At 35.8% G+C, this 18,096-nt stretch overlaps 1 protein-coding gene across 3 annotated transcripts in view; it reads right to left on the bottom strand.

The window, feature by feature from the left end:
- The window catches only part of NAB1 (NGFI-A binding protein 1), a gene marked incomplete at both ends in the record, with an annotated part of 41,236 nt that overhangs the window by 10,801 nt on the left and 12,339 nt on the right, over positions 1-18,096 (bottom strand). For all 3 annotated transcript variants that reach the window (XM_079710500.1, XM_079710499.1, XM_079710498.1), the window contains 2 exons: positions 6,645-6,696; positions 9,112-9,245. In XM_079710500.1, the coding sequence (XP_079566626.1) occupies positions 6,645-6,696; positions 9,112-9,245 (186 nt within the window). The remainder of the gene's footprint in view (positions 1-6,644; positions 6,697-9,111; positions 9,246-18,096) is intronic.

Consider the following 18,096-nt stretch of genomic DNA (forward strand, 5'->3'; position numbering starts at 1 on the left):
TGAGATATGGCTTAGGCAACTGTGAGTTTGGTGATAACATTCACTAGACTCAGAAACTCAAGACCAGGAGGTTTGAGGAGAGAGCAGAAAGTTGATGAATTTCGCTGGGGACATATTGAGTCCGATCTGCTGCTGGTGAGACCTCTGGTAGGCAGATGCACTGACTCTGGAACCTGGGGTAAGGTCAGGGCTGGAGAACCAGATTGGAGAGTTCCAGCCCATGAGGCCCTGAGTGGAGTGAGCCCAGGCCAGAACCCCCAGGAGCTCGAATATCTCAATATTATCTTTGATGGAGCTTGCAGAAGGAGAAAGGAGTGATCTAATCTTCTCATGTTAGGAACCAGAAGTGTAATATCAGGCAAGAAAATTAACCTCATTATTTCCGGTGTTCCCAGTTTTTAAATGGAGATTAAAACACAGCTTAGGGCTTCCCTGGTGGCGCAGTGGTTGGGAGTCCGCCTGCCGATGCAGGGGACACGGGTTCGTGCCCCGGTCTGGGAGGATCCCACGTGCCGCGGAGCGGCTGGGCCCGTGGGCCGTGGCCGCTGAGCCTGCGCGTCCGGAGCCTGTGCTCCGCAACGGGAGGGGCCACGGCAGTGAGAGGCCCGCGTACCGCAAAAAAAAAAAAAAAAAAAAAAAAAAAAAAAAAAAAAAAAACACAGCTTAACTGCCCAATGGAGATTTGTGGGGATTAAATAAAGTAATGCAAATAATAAAGTTTGAAAAAGTATACACTGCTATACAAATATATGGTCGTACCATTATTAGGATTATTAACCATGAGAATATTGAAAAGCTGGAAGGGGGAACTTCAAGTTCTACATGCGAAAGTTTTTAGAAAATGGACACTGCTCCATCATTAATAAAGAGAAATACAAGCATGCAATAAGAAATAAATAACAATAAATAACACAGATCAGTGGTCTCTCTGCAACTGGGTACATTACTCATACCGATTTTCTCTCAATCTTTGACAGTTCATAGTGCATGGGAAGACTACTGGACTGAGTAGCTGTCACTTCATGACATATAAAGTAGGTTTGTACCCCAAAATATAGGACTTAGAAATAAAAGTGAGAACATTCCCAAGAAAATGGTCTCTTTCACATTATGTTTGCTACAGGACTCTTTTTATATGTCTCTGAAGCCTTTTTCCCAGGAACCAGCTGTACCATGCTATGAGCAATTTATCTTCTTGTCATATTCTTGGCTGCTGCCATTAATCACAGTGTTCCCTTACGAGACTCTGAGGCTAAGCACTGAGAAAATAAAAGATATAGGGTGGGATGCTGTTCATGACCTAATTACTCTCATCGCATTGGTCTCCACCCCCATTCCTCCTCATCCTTTCCACCAAATACTAGCAAGTTGCTTTAAAACCACTGCTTAGCTATCTTTAAAACAACTTGTTCCAACAGATGTTCTCGGCCTCACACGTGCATTTTCCCTTTCTCTACTCACACTTTCTATATGAATAGCAGATTGTAATGCTTCTGTTTTTCTGATCCAGAGGGGAAGAGTCTACATCAGATTAGACCAGCTTTCTTTTCAACAAGCTTAGTAACAGCGTAGGTGGGTATTCTGACCCTCTTCCCTCCCCCTTCCTCACTCTGCCACCCCCAACCCACTGGAACTGCTAGCAGATGTTTCCTCTAAGTCTTTCTTTTTCAAGCCCCGATTCTCTGACTTTCTGGGCTCTATTAACAAACTTCATTTCTTTCATCCAGTTATCTCTGATTGCTTTGCACTCCCAGCCCACACATGATGAAGAATGCTGTCACCTCTCATCTCTTTGCCTAGTCTCCAGCAATTTCAGTGAACGAAGAAAACAGACAGACGAGAAATGAACAGTAACCGTCCATTTAGTCAGCTACCATCGCCAGGGCTGAGACTGGTTGTTTTACACATCCTTCCTCTCTTCTAATACTTATTATACTGGAGGCAATGACAGGGTTTATTCATAGGAGATGTTCTTGATGAAAAAGAAAAGATATCAACTGAATCCACTTATAACTAATTTTAAAAAAACTGAGAGGGAGACGAGAGCCAGGGACTTTGGCTCTTGATTTTTCATCTCCTTTAACTAGTAGTCAAGCCATCTTAAATATGTTCTGTCACAGGTAGAGTATAAATAAGTCAAACTAATTTTTCTTGATTTACTGTTTATCTTCCCAACACACTGTTTTTCTTCATTGTAAAAAATAAGTTATGTCAAATGGTGATATCTTATATTGTTAAATTTTCTACTCAAAATGTATAATTGTTAAATTTCCTTGCATTAGAAAATAACTGTGATTCTTTCCCCCTTCTTCAAAGACTACCAATCCTGTGCACACTTTGCCCTGCTTACCATACTAGCAGGAGGAGAGGTATAATCCAAATAGCGTTTTTCACACCTAAGATGCTTTGTGAATGCTCATTAGCACCCAGGAGAGTGGTATTGCTTTGAAGTTTAGAAGTCAGACCTAGATTTGAAGCCCTGGCTCTGCCACTGCTATGTGGAAAGTTGGGCAGGTTACCAAGCCCTTTCTGAGTCTTTCCTTGGCTGTAAATGGAAATCATAAAGCCTCCATATAGAGTAGACAGGTCTGTGATAATTTCAAATGCCTAGCAGGGACAGGCATACAACAGATTCAATAAAAACAGTTATTTCAAAAAAAAAAAAACCAGTTATTTCTACAACTGACCCAGAGCTGGATTTGAGGCCTCTGATCAAAAAGAAAAGAGTAAGCGTAATCCATTTGCAGTTTAGCTGAAAGCAGATTCACACAGAAGGTTGTATTCCAGGTGGACAAGCTATTCATCTAGCCTCAGTAGGATATTCCCAAACCTCACGTACTGACATATAGGGCTAAAGAGGCTTTTCTTAGCGGCTGCATTCCAAATGACAGGCTACCCTAATAAGGCCTCCCGAAGTTAGCAGGCTTTTTTCTCTGTGACTATCTCATATATTCTAGGAACTATAAAGTTCAAAATCTCTGTTTTTTAATGTCTTACATGCCCTGTAGGAAGGAGCACTATTCAAGGACAAGAGATTATCCTGAGTACTTCACAACATATACACTGATACTAAACAACGACAACAACAATGACAATCAAATAAATAGTTAACTGTCCTTAGGGCAGGAACAACCTACTATATAATAAGAGGAGAAAAATAAGACAAGGATTTTAAAATTTCATTTCACCCAACCCTTCACAAACATCAGAAAAATACATCATTTAGCAATAAGTAAACAACTACTGAGCTTGAACAAAGCACTAATTTTTTTTAGTGTATACTCATGCACTAAAAACGGCATACAAGAAAACGTTTCTCTTTCCTTTACACGTCTATTTTGAGTTATTTCTATTTCATCTACTGGACATGACATTTCTTTTTGTTCTCTGATCTTAAAAATGATCTTTTTAAGACTGAAAAAACTTAGCAACTTGGCATGTATGCTCATTGGTTGCTGTCAAGGATTTTGGAAAAATAAAGATGAAAAGGAAGAGAAAAAAGTACTCATTAATTTGAGCCTAGTAATTAGGAATCTTATACTGCTTTACAGTGGGCTAAGCTTAAGTTTATTTTTATATTACTTTTTCTTAATAGAGAGTTAATAAGCTAAGAATCACAAAACAAATAATCAAATAAGACAAACAGTATGTTCAAAGAACTCTAAAATCTTTGTAGTTTTACTTATGACTGTCCTTTGTGTCAGCCACATATTCTGGACAAACTGGTCTCATTGTTCTCTAAACACACAGAGTATTTTCTTACCTCTGTGTCTCTGCCCATGCTGGTCTTTCTTTGCAACTGCCCTCCACCCTCGACCCCACATCCCTACCTTCTGAAATCCTACCCTTCTTTTAAAACCCAGCTCAGATGGTATCTCTTCAATAAAGCCTCCTCTAATCTCTCCTCATGCCAGAAATTCTCCTTCTCCCCAGTAGACATAGAGAAGGTAGACATAAATAAAGCACTAACGCTTGGTGAAAAATCTTCTTAGGGGAGTAGTAACCCTATACGACCAATACTACCTCCCTCAGTATCAGCTTCCACAACCAAATGAACAGCTCCAGTATCTTGAATTTGACTTAGAGTATACCACAAGAGAATTTAGACAGCATTTATGCTAATATTGTGTATTTTGCAAAGGATTACACATTACACTATATACATGTGTAGGTATACACACATGTATAACACACACATTTTGCAGATATTGATGCTCTGCAAAACACAAACTTTTTAAAAAACTAAGCAAAAATAAGACAAAATTAAAACAAACCAACAAAAGTAAACTACTGTCCTAAATTCAAAGCTAAAGTCGCTATTCATTTCTGGGAAACAAAATCAAGAGTTTAGTATAAGAACATTTACAGACACCTGGGGTTGATTAGTCACTTGTCTATTTAGGAAGGGTTAGAATTGTTATTCACAGAAAAAGGAAACACTGATTATCTTAATTCTAAATCTGCAACTGTTCAAATGTCTTTGTGATGTCTAGTAAAGTAACAAACTAATCATATAGAACTATAATTCAATTATCTCTAGTGGAATATAAAGGACTAGAAGGGTCACATCTAATGCTATAACCTAACACTGTGAGCTCCTAAAAAGAAACTCACAACACTGTAACTGGATACAAGAAACAATTTGTTTACATTTCAGATCAGGGCCATTGAGAGGGTCAGAAAGACTTATCAACACAGCCTAACAAGAAAACACTATAGCTCCAAGAGTCCATGAGATTCATGATTTCAAACTTCAATGTTCACTAGTGACCTCTGAAGCTAGACAAAACAGGGCTTAAATGTGAGAACAGCTTGAGTCATGATGACATGGAGAGCCAATGGTGAGAAAGAGAGGCGGACGTAATTTCTAACCTAGTAGCTGCCTACCTTTACTGGCCATTGGGTAGGTTTTGTACCTTCTTTCCTCTAAATTCTCCAATGGCACATGCCTTTTAGCAGTTTCTTTGTTTATCCAATTTCCCTTTCAGTGGTAGAGTCACTAACAGCTAAATCCACAGGGATACTCTCTTACTCATTATCTTGAGATGCAACAGGAGAAAACTATTTCACTAGTTAGCTCTTTCAATGGCCTTAGATCATTACAATAAATTTTTTGAGTGGTATCTGAGGCTAACCCATCTTAAACATTATTCCAGAGCTAACAGTGAGATAGATTACAAATATAAGCACAATTTTTAAAAAGGTGCTCGTTTTGGACAACATTTTTCTCTTCTTTGAGAACTACTGCTTGGGGCTAAAGCTTTCAGAAGTCAAAGATGTTTACCCATGGCCATTCATCATTTCACCTAACAGATTTTATTAAGTTCTATTAAGTGCAAGGCACTATTATAAACTAAGTAAAAGTAGTGGATAGACAGATAAGAGCTCTATTGTGATCTAATGGGGCAGACCAATAATAAATTAAAAATAAATATATAATAGTTTCAGACACTGGTAAGTGCTATGAAAACAAAACAAGCCAGGACAAAGAGCCTTAATGTGATGTTGGGGTAACAGTGCCTCTCTAGAAAGGGAAGCAGGGAAGTCAGAGGAAACTCTCTGCTATAAACTGAAGCCATGTGAAGATCTACAGAAAGATCTACAGAGGGGGAACAAACAGAGAGGGCTGAGGCACAAATGAGTTTGACGTGTTCCAGGAACAGAAAGTCGGTCAGTGGAGCTGGGACACAGTAAGAATGGGGAAGTGTGGTAGCAGGTGAGGTTAGAGATGCAAGCCAGAGTCAGATCATGCAGGGTCTTAGATGCCTCAGGAAAAAGCGTAGATTTTATTCTAGGCACAGTAGAAAAGGGATTTATGTTTTTAAAAGATTAACTCTGGCTTTGGTATAAATGAAAGATTATTACATACAAACAGATGCTACTAACAAGTTACTAGTAAGAATAATTTGATGATGGAAATTTAGGGTAGTTAAACATAGCTTGTTTTCTTTAACTTGAAATTAAATAATGAATGGCTAAGAGTACCGACCCCCATCCCCCGCCCAAGAAAAAAAGGAAGGAGTTTCCTGACTTCAAACTTCTGCTCTGCTGCAGACTGGACTTTAAAAAAGTATTCAATCCAAATTAAGGAGCAGTCATTCTGAAACCAGTTCTGAGAGCCCTAAGAAAAACACATTTTTCTTGCTCAACTCACCTTACGACTCGCAGGTCTAAAATCAGAAGGACTGCCTCAACCATGATCCCCTAAAAGAGGCTTTTAATTACAGTAAAGTCCCCATAACTTGCAGCCACTAAACTGTCACTTCTCTCAGATATTTAATATAAAGAAATTAAACCTTAGCTCCTCTCAGTCTATTTGATAAGATGACTAATGATGTAAATAAAATTATAAAAGGAATAGTTTAACCAGTAAAGAGTTTTAAATCTGTAAGAAACATCTATTTACAAATCAACCTTTGATAAACTGACTGGACATCAAGCTCATCATTGTTGTTTCCTTCTAAGAACTTTCTGAGTATCTTAGTTCAAATTACTATAGATACTTCAAAGCAACCAAATTCTATATAATTTTTAAGATTCTACAATTCACATTTTTTCACTAGTTGATGGGACCATTCTTTTTTTTTAGTTTGAACTAGTAAGCAAACATTATTAGCAAAAGAAAATATAATACATAATCATACCTCCACTTTAATTCTCTTCGGGGATAATTCATCTCTTTCTCCACATTTTGATCTGAGGGGAATGGGGGAGAGGGAAAAACTTGAGAAGGTAACAAATTTTTTCTAAAGGCACCTCAATCTATAAGCTTCCACCAAAACATATAACCCTGGAGCCCTGCCACCAGAAATAAGACTTCATAATGAACATTAAAATAGTGAAAAAGAGACTTTTTATCATTTCTAAATTAACACTGGGGAAATAGGCAGACACAGTTATATTACACATTTTAAATTTATTGCACACTATCTAAGAATGCCTCACACAGAAAATACTCAATAAGTATTAATGAGTACCACATAATGAAAAAGGAAAAAAATCAAGGAGGACTGTATCCCATGACACCCTTCATGGATCAGTATAATTTAGGATAAAGTGAAAAAAAATGGCCATTTAAGACGAATGCTTAAGGCTACATGAGATTAAAATGCATTTTGTCTATCAGAACTATAAATGCATTTTCCCTGGACCTAGGGATCCCTCTGCTGGGAATCTCTCCCACAGAAGCACCTACATATACATGAAATATAATTGCCAATTAAACGATGGCAAGTCATAAATTTTATACCTCAACTTGAAAGATTGTTAAAATGTGGAAAAATACACCTCAGAATCAACAAAATATGATACGTATGATGTTATTTACTGTGGTATTACTTATAATGGCAAAAGACTAGAAACAACTCAAGTATCCATCAACGTGGGACTAGTTAAATGAATCATGGTATATCCACACAAGGCAGTATCATGCAGCTGTATAAAATAATGAGGAAGATGTATATGTACTAATATAGCAAGATCTCCAAGACACGTTAAACTAAAAGCAAAATACAGAATAATGTAGACACATGCAACTTATTGTTTTTTCAAAAAAAGGTGTAAGTGAGAAAACATATTTATATTTATTTACATGTGCATAAACAAACACTAGAAGGATGAAAAAGAAATTAATAAAAACTACCTACAATGAGAAGAGGAACAGAGTAAAAAGAGACAGAAATGAGAGTGCAACTTTTTTGCATTAGCTTTATACATAGTTTTGGCTTATAAATAAATAATGTAAAAGTCTTGTGTATTTTAAAATGATTTAACTTTAAAAATATATAAATGTAAATAAATACTACAAAAAATAACTAAAAGTTGTTGAAAGCAGTCGCCTCTGCGTCGTAGTATTCAGAAAGAAGGGGGATGGAGCGGGGGAACTGCTGAGTTTTGTGATAAGCCTTGTATACTATGTGACTTCATAAATCATGTACACGTACTACTTTGATTAAAGAAAATTATTTAAGTAAAGCAGTCAGAAAGAAAATATTGTATAATACAGTGAAGAAAACAAAGTCACAAAAATCAGCTCTTGATCACTCAACTCAAAAAGAATCTTGTACATAATCCTATAATATTGCTGTATATTCTTATCCTGTTCGTTTATTTTGCATAATTTTACTTGTTCCCAGTTTGTAAGTATATGGGCTCTTGAGATAGAATAGACAACAAAGCTGCTGTGAGCTGGGGAAAATAATGGTGATGACAGCAAGTGCCTGTATCGGTGGTTTTCAAACTTGAATATACACAAGAATCATAGGAGATGCTTGTGAAAGTTCGGACTCTAAGGCTCCATCCCCAGAAAATGTGATTTATTAGAGCTGGAAAGGGTGCTCAGGATGTGGTGTGTGTTTTTTTTTTAACCCACACTCAGTCACACTAATGCATCTCCTCCGAGAAGCAGTGGCAAGCACAACCGATGGTACACTGGCAATCAGGGTCCATGTGGAACAAGTGAACAAAATCAAAATGGTCTGCTATCTATAGACAATGCTTAGGCTTCAAGTGAGGATAAGATGAAGAATAATAAGGTATGTTTACATTAAATTTTAAAATCACCACTGCTTTTCAACATGGGATTTTTTTAATTTCAAACACATGTTCCATATTGCCCTTGCTAGTAACCTAGTATTTTCCAATTTTCCTTTAAATACTGGGCAATGGAGTCTTTTTATCTATTCAGCTAATCTCATTAGATCGCAGACACCTTGCAAAAGGAAACACGTTGCTTCCGCAGAGAGTTCAACAAGTTCATGTAGTTGGTAGGGTATATAAATAAGTCTATAAATGATGACTAACTAAATCCCATCATCACACTCAAAACCAAAGAAAGCATCTGTGTGAGAGAAGAAATGTCGAGAACCACACCAAACCAATGCTATAGTCCTAGGGAACTATCTTTCAAAAGACAATAAAAGAGGATTAAACCAATCAATGAAAACCACTTCAGCAATAATGTTTTGAAAAGTCACTTCACTGTTTAATCTTATAGGACTACAATCACACTTCAACTTTTTCAGATATGCTTATATTCTATCAACGGATGGTGTTTCAAGCTCTACTTCTAACAAACAATGCAAAAATACTGCCAATTAGTTAAACACTTACTTGGTGGTTCTGTAAGTATATTTATAGGTGACTTCTCGAGAAATCTGCCTAGCCAGGGCAAAAAGTTCATCTCTTCTTGTCAGTAGAGCATTATCCTTCACACAAAGCTGAGCAGCCGCTTCATTAACAGTGAGCTGCATGTTCAAAACAAAGTTTTAAAAATTATAAACATTTTTATTTCATCAATACAGAAAATGTTTCACTTAAGAATATAAGAAGTCACATCATTATATAATGAAATCATAATTTATGAAAATCAGGATAGCCTATACTCCTAATTAGTCCTACTGCCTAATTTCACAAATCAAGTTATCTACATCTCTCAGAACTCGAACTAAGCAAAACAGTCATCTTGGTTTTATTTATTTATATGCTTTATTTATTTTTAAGTAGGAGAGTTTATAGAAAATAAGCAAAATAAAAAGTTAAAAAATGTTCTGCATCTTATTTTGCTTATGAGAAATCAAGGGATATGATTATATGATATGCTGATAATATTTCCTTAACTACAAGTGAGTACACATGGTCTTACAGATATTTTTTTTAATGTGAGCTGACATGAAAATTCTTAGGAAGAAATAAAAAATGATTTTAGTTAAGTATTTATAAAATCACTTAGTAAAAGATAGCATTATCACAAATGAGGGTTATAATGGAAAATCAAGGTCTTGGAGTCACTAAATCTCTAAGATTCATCTAATTCTACTCTTCCATCTAAGTGCTAAATATTGCCAATATAGTGTTGCTAGTTGACCAAACACCTGTACTAAAATTTAAAATATCAAAGGTTATCCTAAACTGAAAATCTATAATTTTCTTAGTAGACTACAAAATGTTTTTCGCGTAATTTTGTCAACTTAAATAGATGTAAGGAACTGCCAAGAGGTATATCAGACTTTTTTAAAAAGCAAGAAATATGCTCATTCCAGGCATGATTGATGGCAAACTGATGGGATTTGATGGCAGAGAGACCTAGGATGAGTCTTGCTCCATCACTTACCAGCTGTGTGATTTTGGACATGTAAAAACTTCTCAGAGCCTCAATTTTCTCAGAGGCAAAATGGGATAATATCACTACCTCCAAGGACTGTAACAAGAAGTAAGTGAGAAGACAGCTGGCACAAAGTTGTTGTTAGTGTTAGTTCTTGTTTTCCTTTGACAAAGAATCAGGCATTTACCTTTCTCCCTACCCAGGTATCCCACTTTATTCACAGTTTTTCTTATTAAAAATTTTGAAAATACAGAGAAGCAAAAGAAAATAATTGCAGCATGCAGTCCTTCCATCCAGAATGACTATTAATATTTTAATGCATATTATTCCAATATTTCTCTGTGTACATATATACATGTGAATGTAGATGTGTAACTTCCTTTCCTTCACTTACGTATGCTGCATTTTTTACTTTTTCATATATTAAGGCAGAGACTTGGCTTGTTTACATCAGTATCTGGCAATGGTTAGTAAGCTTAATAAGCACTGATTGACTGATGAATGAATTTAAATATCCTTTACAATGTAATTTTTACTACCTGGACATACAATATTACATTGTAGAAAATAGCAATACATTATTTAAATCAACCTCACTCTGGACGTTACCCTCATTTTTCACGTACAAAGAAAGCTGCAAAGAGCATTCTTAAATGTGTATCTTTACACATATATTCAGTTATTTACTTGGAATAAATTAGTACAAAGAGACTTCTTGGTCACAGAATATACTGAATTTTAAGAGATTTACATATTTCATCAAATTACTCTCCAAAAAAATTGTTTCAAATCTTAATGCTACAACAATTATATGAAGAGTTCATTTCCCAGAATCTTGACCAACACTGACTGTTATCTAAAAGCTTTACCAATCTGATGTATTTACAATGACGTTTGGTTATAATTTGCATTTCTTTGGCTATAACACTGAAATTTTTATGTTTTTGACTTATTTTAAAATCTGCTTGCTCATGGTAGCTGCCTGTTTCTTCTATTGCACTATTTTGTTTCTTAGGGACTTAAGGAATTTGTTATGTATGAAGAGCATTAACTCTTCATCATATGTAGTGGTTTTGTTTTTTTATTTTTTCATAGTTTGTCATTAGCCCTATACTTTTGTCTTGAGTGCTATGCACAGAAGCTCCCTTCTCACCCTAATACATATAAATGTTCTCCTATAATTTAGTCTAATGGTTTTATTTTTTCCACATATTTACTCCATCTAGAATGTGTTATGGTATACAGTATATGGTATGATATAGGTATCTAATATCCTCCTCCCCAGATTTCCAACTGTAGGTTACACTGGCTTATTCTCAAATACAGGCATACCTCATTTTATTGTACTTCGCTTTACTGCACTTTGCAGATACTAATTTTTTTACAAATTGAAGGTCTGTGGTGACCCTGTGTTATCAGATGATGGTTAGCATTTTTTAGCAATAAAGTATTTTTTAATTAAGGTATGTACATTTTTTAGACATAATGCTGCTGCACACAATACACTACAGTATAGTGTAAATATAACTTTTATATGCACTGGGAAACCAAAAAAAATTTGTGTGTCTCACTTTATTGTGGTGGTTTGGAACCAAACCTGCAATATCACCAATATGTTTGTAATGTGGCTACTGGCAACAAGGTTACAATAAGCCTAGGCTTCTTATTTTAAACCCATAACTGAATATAAAAACATAATAGGAGGAATTTATTTTCAGCTTTCTCCCCTCCTCCTAAAGAATCCTCAGTAGATCAATTTCTTCCCTAAGTGCTTTTGACAGGCACAATGGTACAGGAATTAAAAGTAAAATATACTTCAAAGAATAATTTCCTAAATAAATTAACTTCAATTTCAGCTTAGCAATAGCTACAATGACCTTGAAAGATCCTTCTCAAGTTGCTTTTTATGTAGCTGTTTCTGATTTGTACTCATAAATCTAAATTAGTATGGAGAAATTCTGATTGTCAGTAAGATATTTTAATTGACAACATTCAGAGGTACCAGCTCATTCACAACTGCAGAAAATAAAACAATATTCTAGTATTCCTTCCATCATCCTACCAGAAACCAAGAAAAAAAAACATAACACAATCTTTGTTATTGAATTCAGGCTCCAACAGACCGAAAAACTATACTGAACTCTCCAGGCCCTCAGAGAGCCTTCTGGTAGAAAAACTGAGGCTGGAGAAATAATTATAGCTCACCCCAAGTTGTAACATGAAGCTGATTCATCAAGCTTTCCCCTCAAAAATGTATTTTCTGTATCTTCTCAATTTCATGCTCCCAGTTGCTAATAATTAAATCAATAACTATTATGATATATTTTAAATAGAAAAATGATACAAATACTCCAAAACCAGTAGTCATTCACTGCAGCACCAAGCTAGCTTTTTAAAAGTTCTAAGTTTCTAATTTTGTTAAAAGTATAAAATAAGATATTCTCCCTCATTGGTTTACTTACTTCCTCTACTTCCTCCTTTCATGGCTAAAAATACCAAAATTCCATTCATATCTTCATGTAAAAGAATTCTTAAAGTTAGCTTTCTATTATTTTTAACTAGATTTTAAAACTTTCTCTACTGGTAGTCATAATCTTTAACAATCAAATGATTGTGACTTTCAATTAAGTTTCAAGTAAGTGTTAGCATAAAAATACCACATGAATGCTGTGTGATAGGGAGGCTCTAAAGGCAATCAAGACTTTCATTTCTAGCACAGGGAGGGCTAGGTACCGTGACCAGCCCCTCTCACATTTCTCACAGGAAAAATGCTGGCTAAAATAGAAGGAAAAAATATCTTAAATGCATCAATAAGCCAGCAAGACAGTAAGAACAATTCAGGCCAAAATGAATGAAGACAGTATCTCAAAGGAGTAAGTTGAGGACAGTTGCTAAAGCAGATGAACTTCAATCTTTACACCCTCATTGGGCTGGTGAGTGTGGGAAGAGAATAACAGGAAAAGCCGAGTATCCATCAAAGGTGAGGCTGAGGAGTCTACGAAAAACAATACGAAAGTACTACAGCCTGATGCAAAACAGAATTAGAAATATACCCATACCCCACAGGAGAATGCAAGGAGAACTACCTGTCTTTAACCCTGTTATTAAATAGGAGAGAACAGAAGATACTCTCCTGAGATTTCATAACCCCAAATCAGCTCTTCACATGGATTTTCAGCCCTAATTCACACTAAACAGCCTGAGAATTAATTTTCATAGGGTCCCAGAGTTGTTATGTGCAGAGTACAGGTGCCTGGTAGAAGCAAAAACAGCCTCTAGGAGAATCCATTTTCTTCCTAGGCCTCAAAACATTTCCACAGTTCCAAGAAATATGAGTTCATAGAAAGAAATCATAAAACATCCAAAGAAACAAGGAACCAAAAGTAAAAACCAGCAGAAACAACAGACAGCAGAAACAGACCCTCAAAGATTTCATTTAAAGAAATAAAAGGAGTTGAAAATATGACTACAGAGTAATATAGTAAAAATGACTAAGAAAAATTGAGAAGTCAGAAGGAGAGAAGAAATTGGGGCATGGTAAAACAGAAGATTTCAAAAGCAGACAACAGTCAGATAACCACTGGCTTCTAAACACAACAATGAAAGCTGAAGGCCAAGGAAATTATATCTTCAATTACTAACAGAAAATAACTGATAATATAGAATTTGATACCCAGAATAAGTAGCAATTAAGAATGAGGGCAAAATAAAGATATTTTCCAATGGGGTGAGGAAGGACAGAGTTTGCTATCAATAGGCCTTCCTTAACAAAATTCTACATAATGCACTTCAGGCTAAAGGACACTAATTCCAGATAGTAAATCTGAGATATAAAGAGGAGGAAGGGAAGAAATACAAAATAAAATAAAGGAAATAAATTCAAAACATCAGTCATTATAATAAATGTAAATTGACCAAATGTTGCAGTTAAAAGCCAAGGAATGTAAGAGAATTTTTTTAAAATCCAATTATTGGTATTTACAAGAGATGTATCTAAAACATGGATTCAGAAAGACTAAAAGTAAAAGGATGGAAAAAAGAAGTAACAAGAAATTACTAACAAGAAGAAAGCATATGTATTTATATTAATATCAAACAAAAAAGTTTTTTAAAACAAAATGCATTATTAAAGATTAATAAGGTTGCTGCATAATACATAGAGAAATAGACAACTCCACAATCAGAGTAGGTGATTTTAACACACAACTCTTAGCTACTGATAGAGCAAGCAGACAAAAAAAAAAAAAAAAAGTCTATAGAAGGTTTGAAAAACAGAGTTAATAAGCTTGTTAAAACAGACATATACAGAACACTCTACCAACAACTGCAGAAGCACATTAAAAAACACTGACCACATACTGGGCCATAACTCATATCGCAACAAATTTTAAAGGGCTGGCATCATACAAACCATGTTCTCTGACCACAGTGTAATTCAGTTAGAAATCACTGGGAAAAAGAATAAAGGAAAAACCCCCTCATATTAGGAAATGAAAAAAAGTTAATAACTCATGGATCAGACATCATAAATAAAAAGAGAAATAATCAGAATTTAAAAATAATAAAATAACCACATATCAAAACTTTGGGGGGCTTCCCTGGTGGCGCAGTGGTTGAGAGTCCGCCTGCCGATGCAGGGGACACGGGTTCGTGCCCCAGTCTGGGAAGATCCCACATGCCGCGGAGCGGCTGGGCCCGTGAGCCATGGCCACTGAGCCTGTGCTCCGGAGCCTGTGCTCCGCAAGGGGAGAGGCCACAACAGTGAGAGGCCCGCCTACCGCAAAAAAAAAAAAAAAAAAAAAAAAACTTTGGGAATAACGCTAATTCAATACATAGTGAGAATTTATGGCCTTCACTCCTTACATGAGAAAAGAAGAACAGCTGAACATTAATGAACTCAGGACGAAATGTAAGTTAGAACAATAAAATAAACTGTAAGAAAGTAGATGTAAACACAAACACAGCACAACTAAAAATATCAATTAAGCCAAAAGTGCTTCCTCAAAAAGAAGCTGGAAAGCTTTTCTGTAAAAGGTCAGATAGTAAATATTTTAGGCTTTATAGGCTAGTCTGTGTTACAACTACCCAATGCTACATCATAGCTCAAAAGTAGCCACAGATAATACATAAACAAATAGGCATGGCTGTATTCCAATAAAAGTTTATGTGCAAAATCAGGAAGTGGGCTAGATTTTGCTCACAGGCTCTAGTTTGCAGATCCCTGAAAAGATTAATATAGTTGACAAACCTCTGGCAAGACTGATCAGGGAAAAAGAGACAAATGTACAAACAATATTAGGTCTTAAAAATGATAAATGACTTTATGCCAATATGTTTGAAAACTTAGATGAAATGGACAAATTCTCAGAAAAATGTGACTTATCAAACGTGACTCAAGAAGAAAGACTACCCTAAGAGTCCTATAATCCACTTTTTTAAATGATCAAAAGGAAATGTCCAACATTTCTTTTCAAGTATTAGATGTTGAAATTGATCCACTCAAGCTGAGAGGAATTCAGCATCATAACTCACTAGTAATATGTTCAGGTCTAAGAGGTTCCCGGATTTGGCATTCCCCCTCTCTCAGAACTAAGAATGTTGGGCTTCTCTGAAACACTCAGCCTTGCCTTCTCAACACTACAGTGGTATCTGACCTAAACTTGGCATCACCATGTATTCTGTGGGCCTAGGTCCTTATGTTAGTACCCCGCTTAGCACTCCAGTTCCTGTAGCATTTCCACTAGGTCTACAACTTACCCACTAACTCCACATTCTCCTCTTCTTCCCCTTCTATCTTTGAGTTCCAGAGCTCTTCGGCTGGACGTTGCTATCTGCTGACAATAATGCCGACTTGTCTATATGCTTTTATTTCTGAATATTACAAGCCCCTACATTCTCCACAGCCTTGCTATTCTCAACTTTCAGTTTCTCTCTCTTTATCCATTCATTGCTTTAAGATTTGATGCATACTGCTTACCTAGTTTACCATATACTCTGCCAACACACCTTTGGACAGATGGAACTCTGCCTGCCTGGACTTCCTTCTAGTACTGCTTCTGGGTTTGTCCCTTAGCACCTGTCCCACACCAATAACTAGTGTGGTTCTAGGCCTCAGCCCCTCACACCATCTTCATAGTCTGACTCCTATGACCAGGCCATACCTAGCCATGTTCTAAGACCATCACTGATTCTCTAGCTTAAAAACAGTGTGTATAACAATGATTCATTCTACAATTCTTTACTGTGAAATGTAAAGAATTATACAATATATTGATAATGTATACTTGGAAACAAGTATAAAAATGCGTATAAGAATAAGAATTTTATATGCTTGTGAGTTGAAAAAATTTTTTCAGGTATAGGTAACTTCCTGATTTTCATCTGCTCCTGACCTACTTATATGTCTTGAAAGAGTGTTCAGTGTTTATATGAAGAAAGCTCTCAGAAATACTACCAAAAGTGAATTAAGAATAAGTCACATATTTCCTTATTTAGAAACTGAGGACAAATTAGTAACATTCTTTAATCTTAGGAATTTAGAAAAACTCAAAAATCTTTCTCTCATTGTAAATAGTCAAATGAAAAAATGTGAAATTATCGCAAGTGTACACTTGACAGTACCTTCTTTCTTTTAATTCCCTCAGGATTTTGTGATTTCCACCAAACTCTTGAATGGTTACTAGTTTGAAGAAAGTGTCCTGATTCATAAACTTCTATCCTAAACTATATTATTAGACCAGACCCACATACTTGAGTTACAAATAATAAGTGGTCTAAGTTAAGCTTCACAAGCCACACTTTCCAAAACCCCCAACCCCACATCTCAGCCGCTGGCATTCATTTTGACTGTTCCCTTATTTTGGGAAACCCACAATGGTCTCATTACTTAAATACCACCTGTGCCTATTTATCCAAAGAAGCAAAGAGCCCCTTAGCAAAATCAAAGTTGAAATAATTCACTTTTAAAGTAGGTTAGGATTTTTTAAGTGAGGTTGATAGGCTTTATTAAAGTCATCTCTTTAACATACTTTTGCTTTAATAAAAAGACAGGCCCAGGGCTTCCCTGGTGGCGCAGTGGTTGGGAGTCCGCCTGCCGATGCAGGGGACACGGGTTCATGCCCCGGTCTGGGAAGATCCCACATGCCGCGGAGCGGCTGGGCACGTGAGCCATGGCTGCTGAGCCTACGCGTCCGGAGCAACGGGAGAGGCCACAACAGTGAGAGGCCCGAGTACCGCAAAAAAAAAAAAAAAAAAAAAAAAAGACAGGCCCTTGACTGTGTTTCATCTGCTCTGTTTTAAAAATTATATGAAAACTGGATTATAGCATGAACCTAAAACTGCCAACATGTTTTGCCCTTTGTTTCCTATTATTGACGACCTTGTAGTAGATTTCTCTATTGGTTCATAGGTAATGAAAGTGTCAAAGTGTATCTGAATTATAATGCTACCTGTATTTTCTAGATCTACTCAAAAGTTCTTCTGAGTCCATTATTGTATGGCAACAATATATAACAATTACAAAAGGACATGCCCCAAATAGATCAAATCACAGAATACCCTGTGACTAATTTTGCTAACCACTTCTCTGATATTAAGCACCAGTATCCATTCATATCTAAAATAATTTATTTTAAAATATCAGATGGTGAAATTGCTGAAGACAAAATTAATATACAAAAATCGGCCGGTGATAGTAATTTTATAAAGCAGGAAAAAATTTTATTTACGATTATACACCTTTATATCTTATATACTTGTATATATATGCAAAATAAACGTATGTTTATGATACAGACATTTAATACACATATATAATACACAGTATTTGACCTAACAAGAAATGTGCAAAACCTATGAATAAAGAACTAAGAAATTACTGAGGAATATAAAAGATCTAAGTAAACACATATACTATATTACTGTACAGGAGTTTTCATTATTGTAAATATATCATTTTTTTCCAAATTAATCTATACCTTTAAGGCATTTCTAAT

Source organism: Hyperoodon ampullatus (genome assembly GCF_949752795.1).
Source record: "Hyperoodon ampullatus genome assembly, chromosome: 8".
Lineage (NCBI taxonomy): Eukaryota > Metazoa > Chordata > Mammalia > Artiodactyla > Ziphiidae > Hyperoodon > Hyperoodon ampullatus.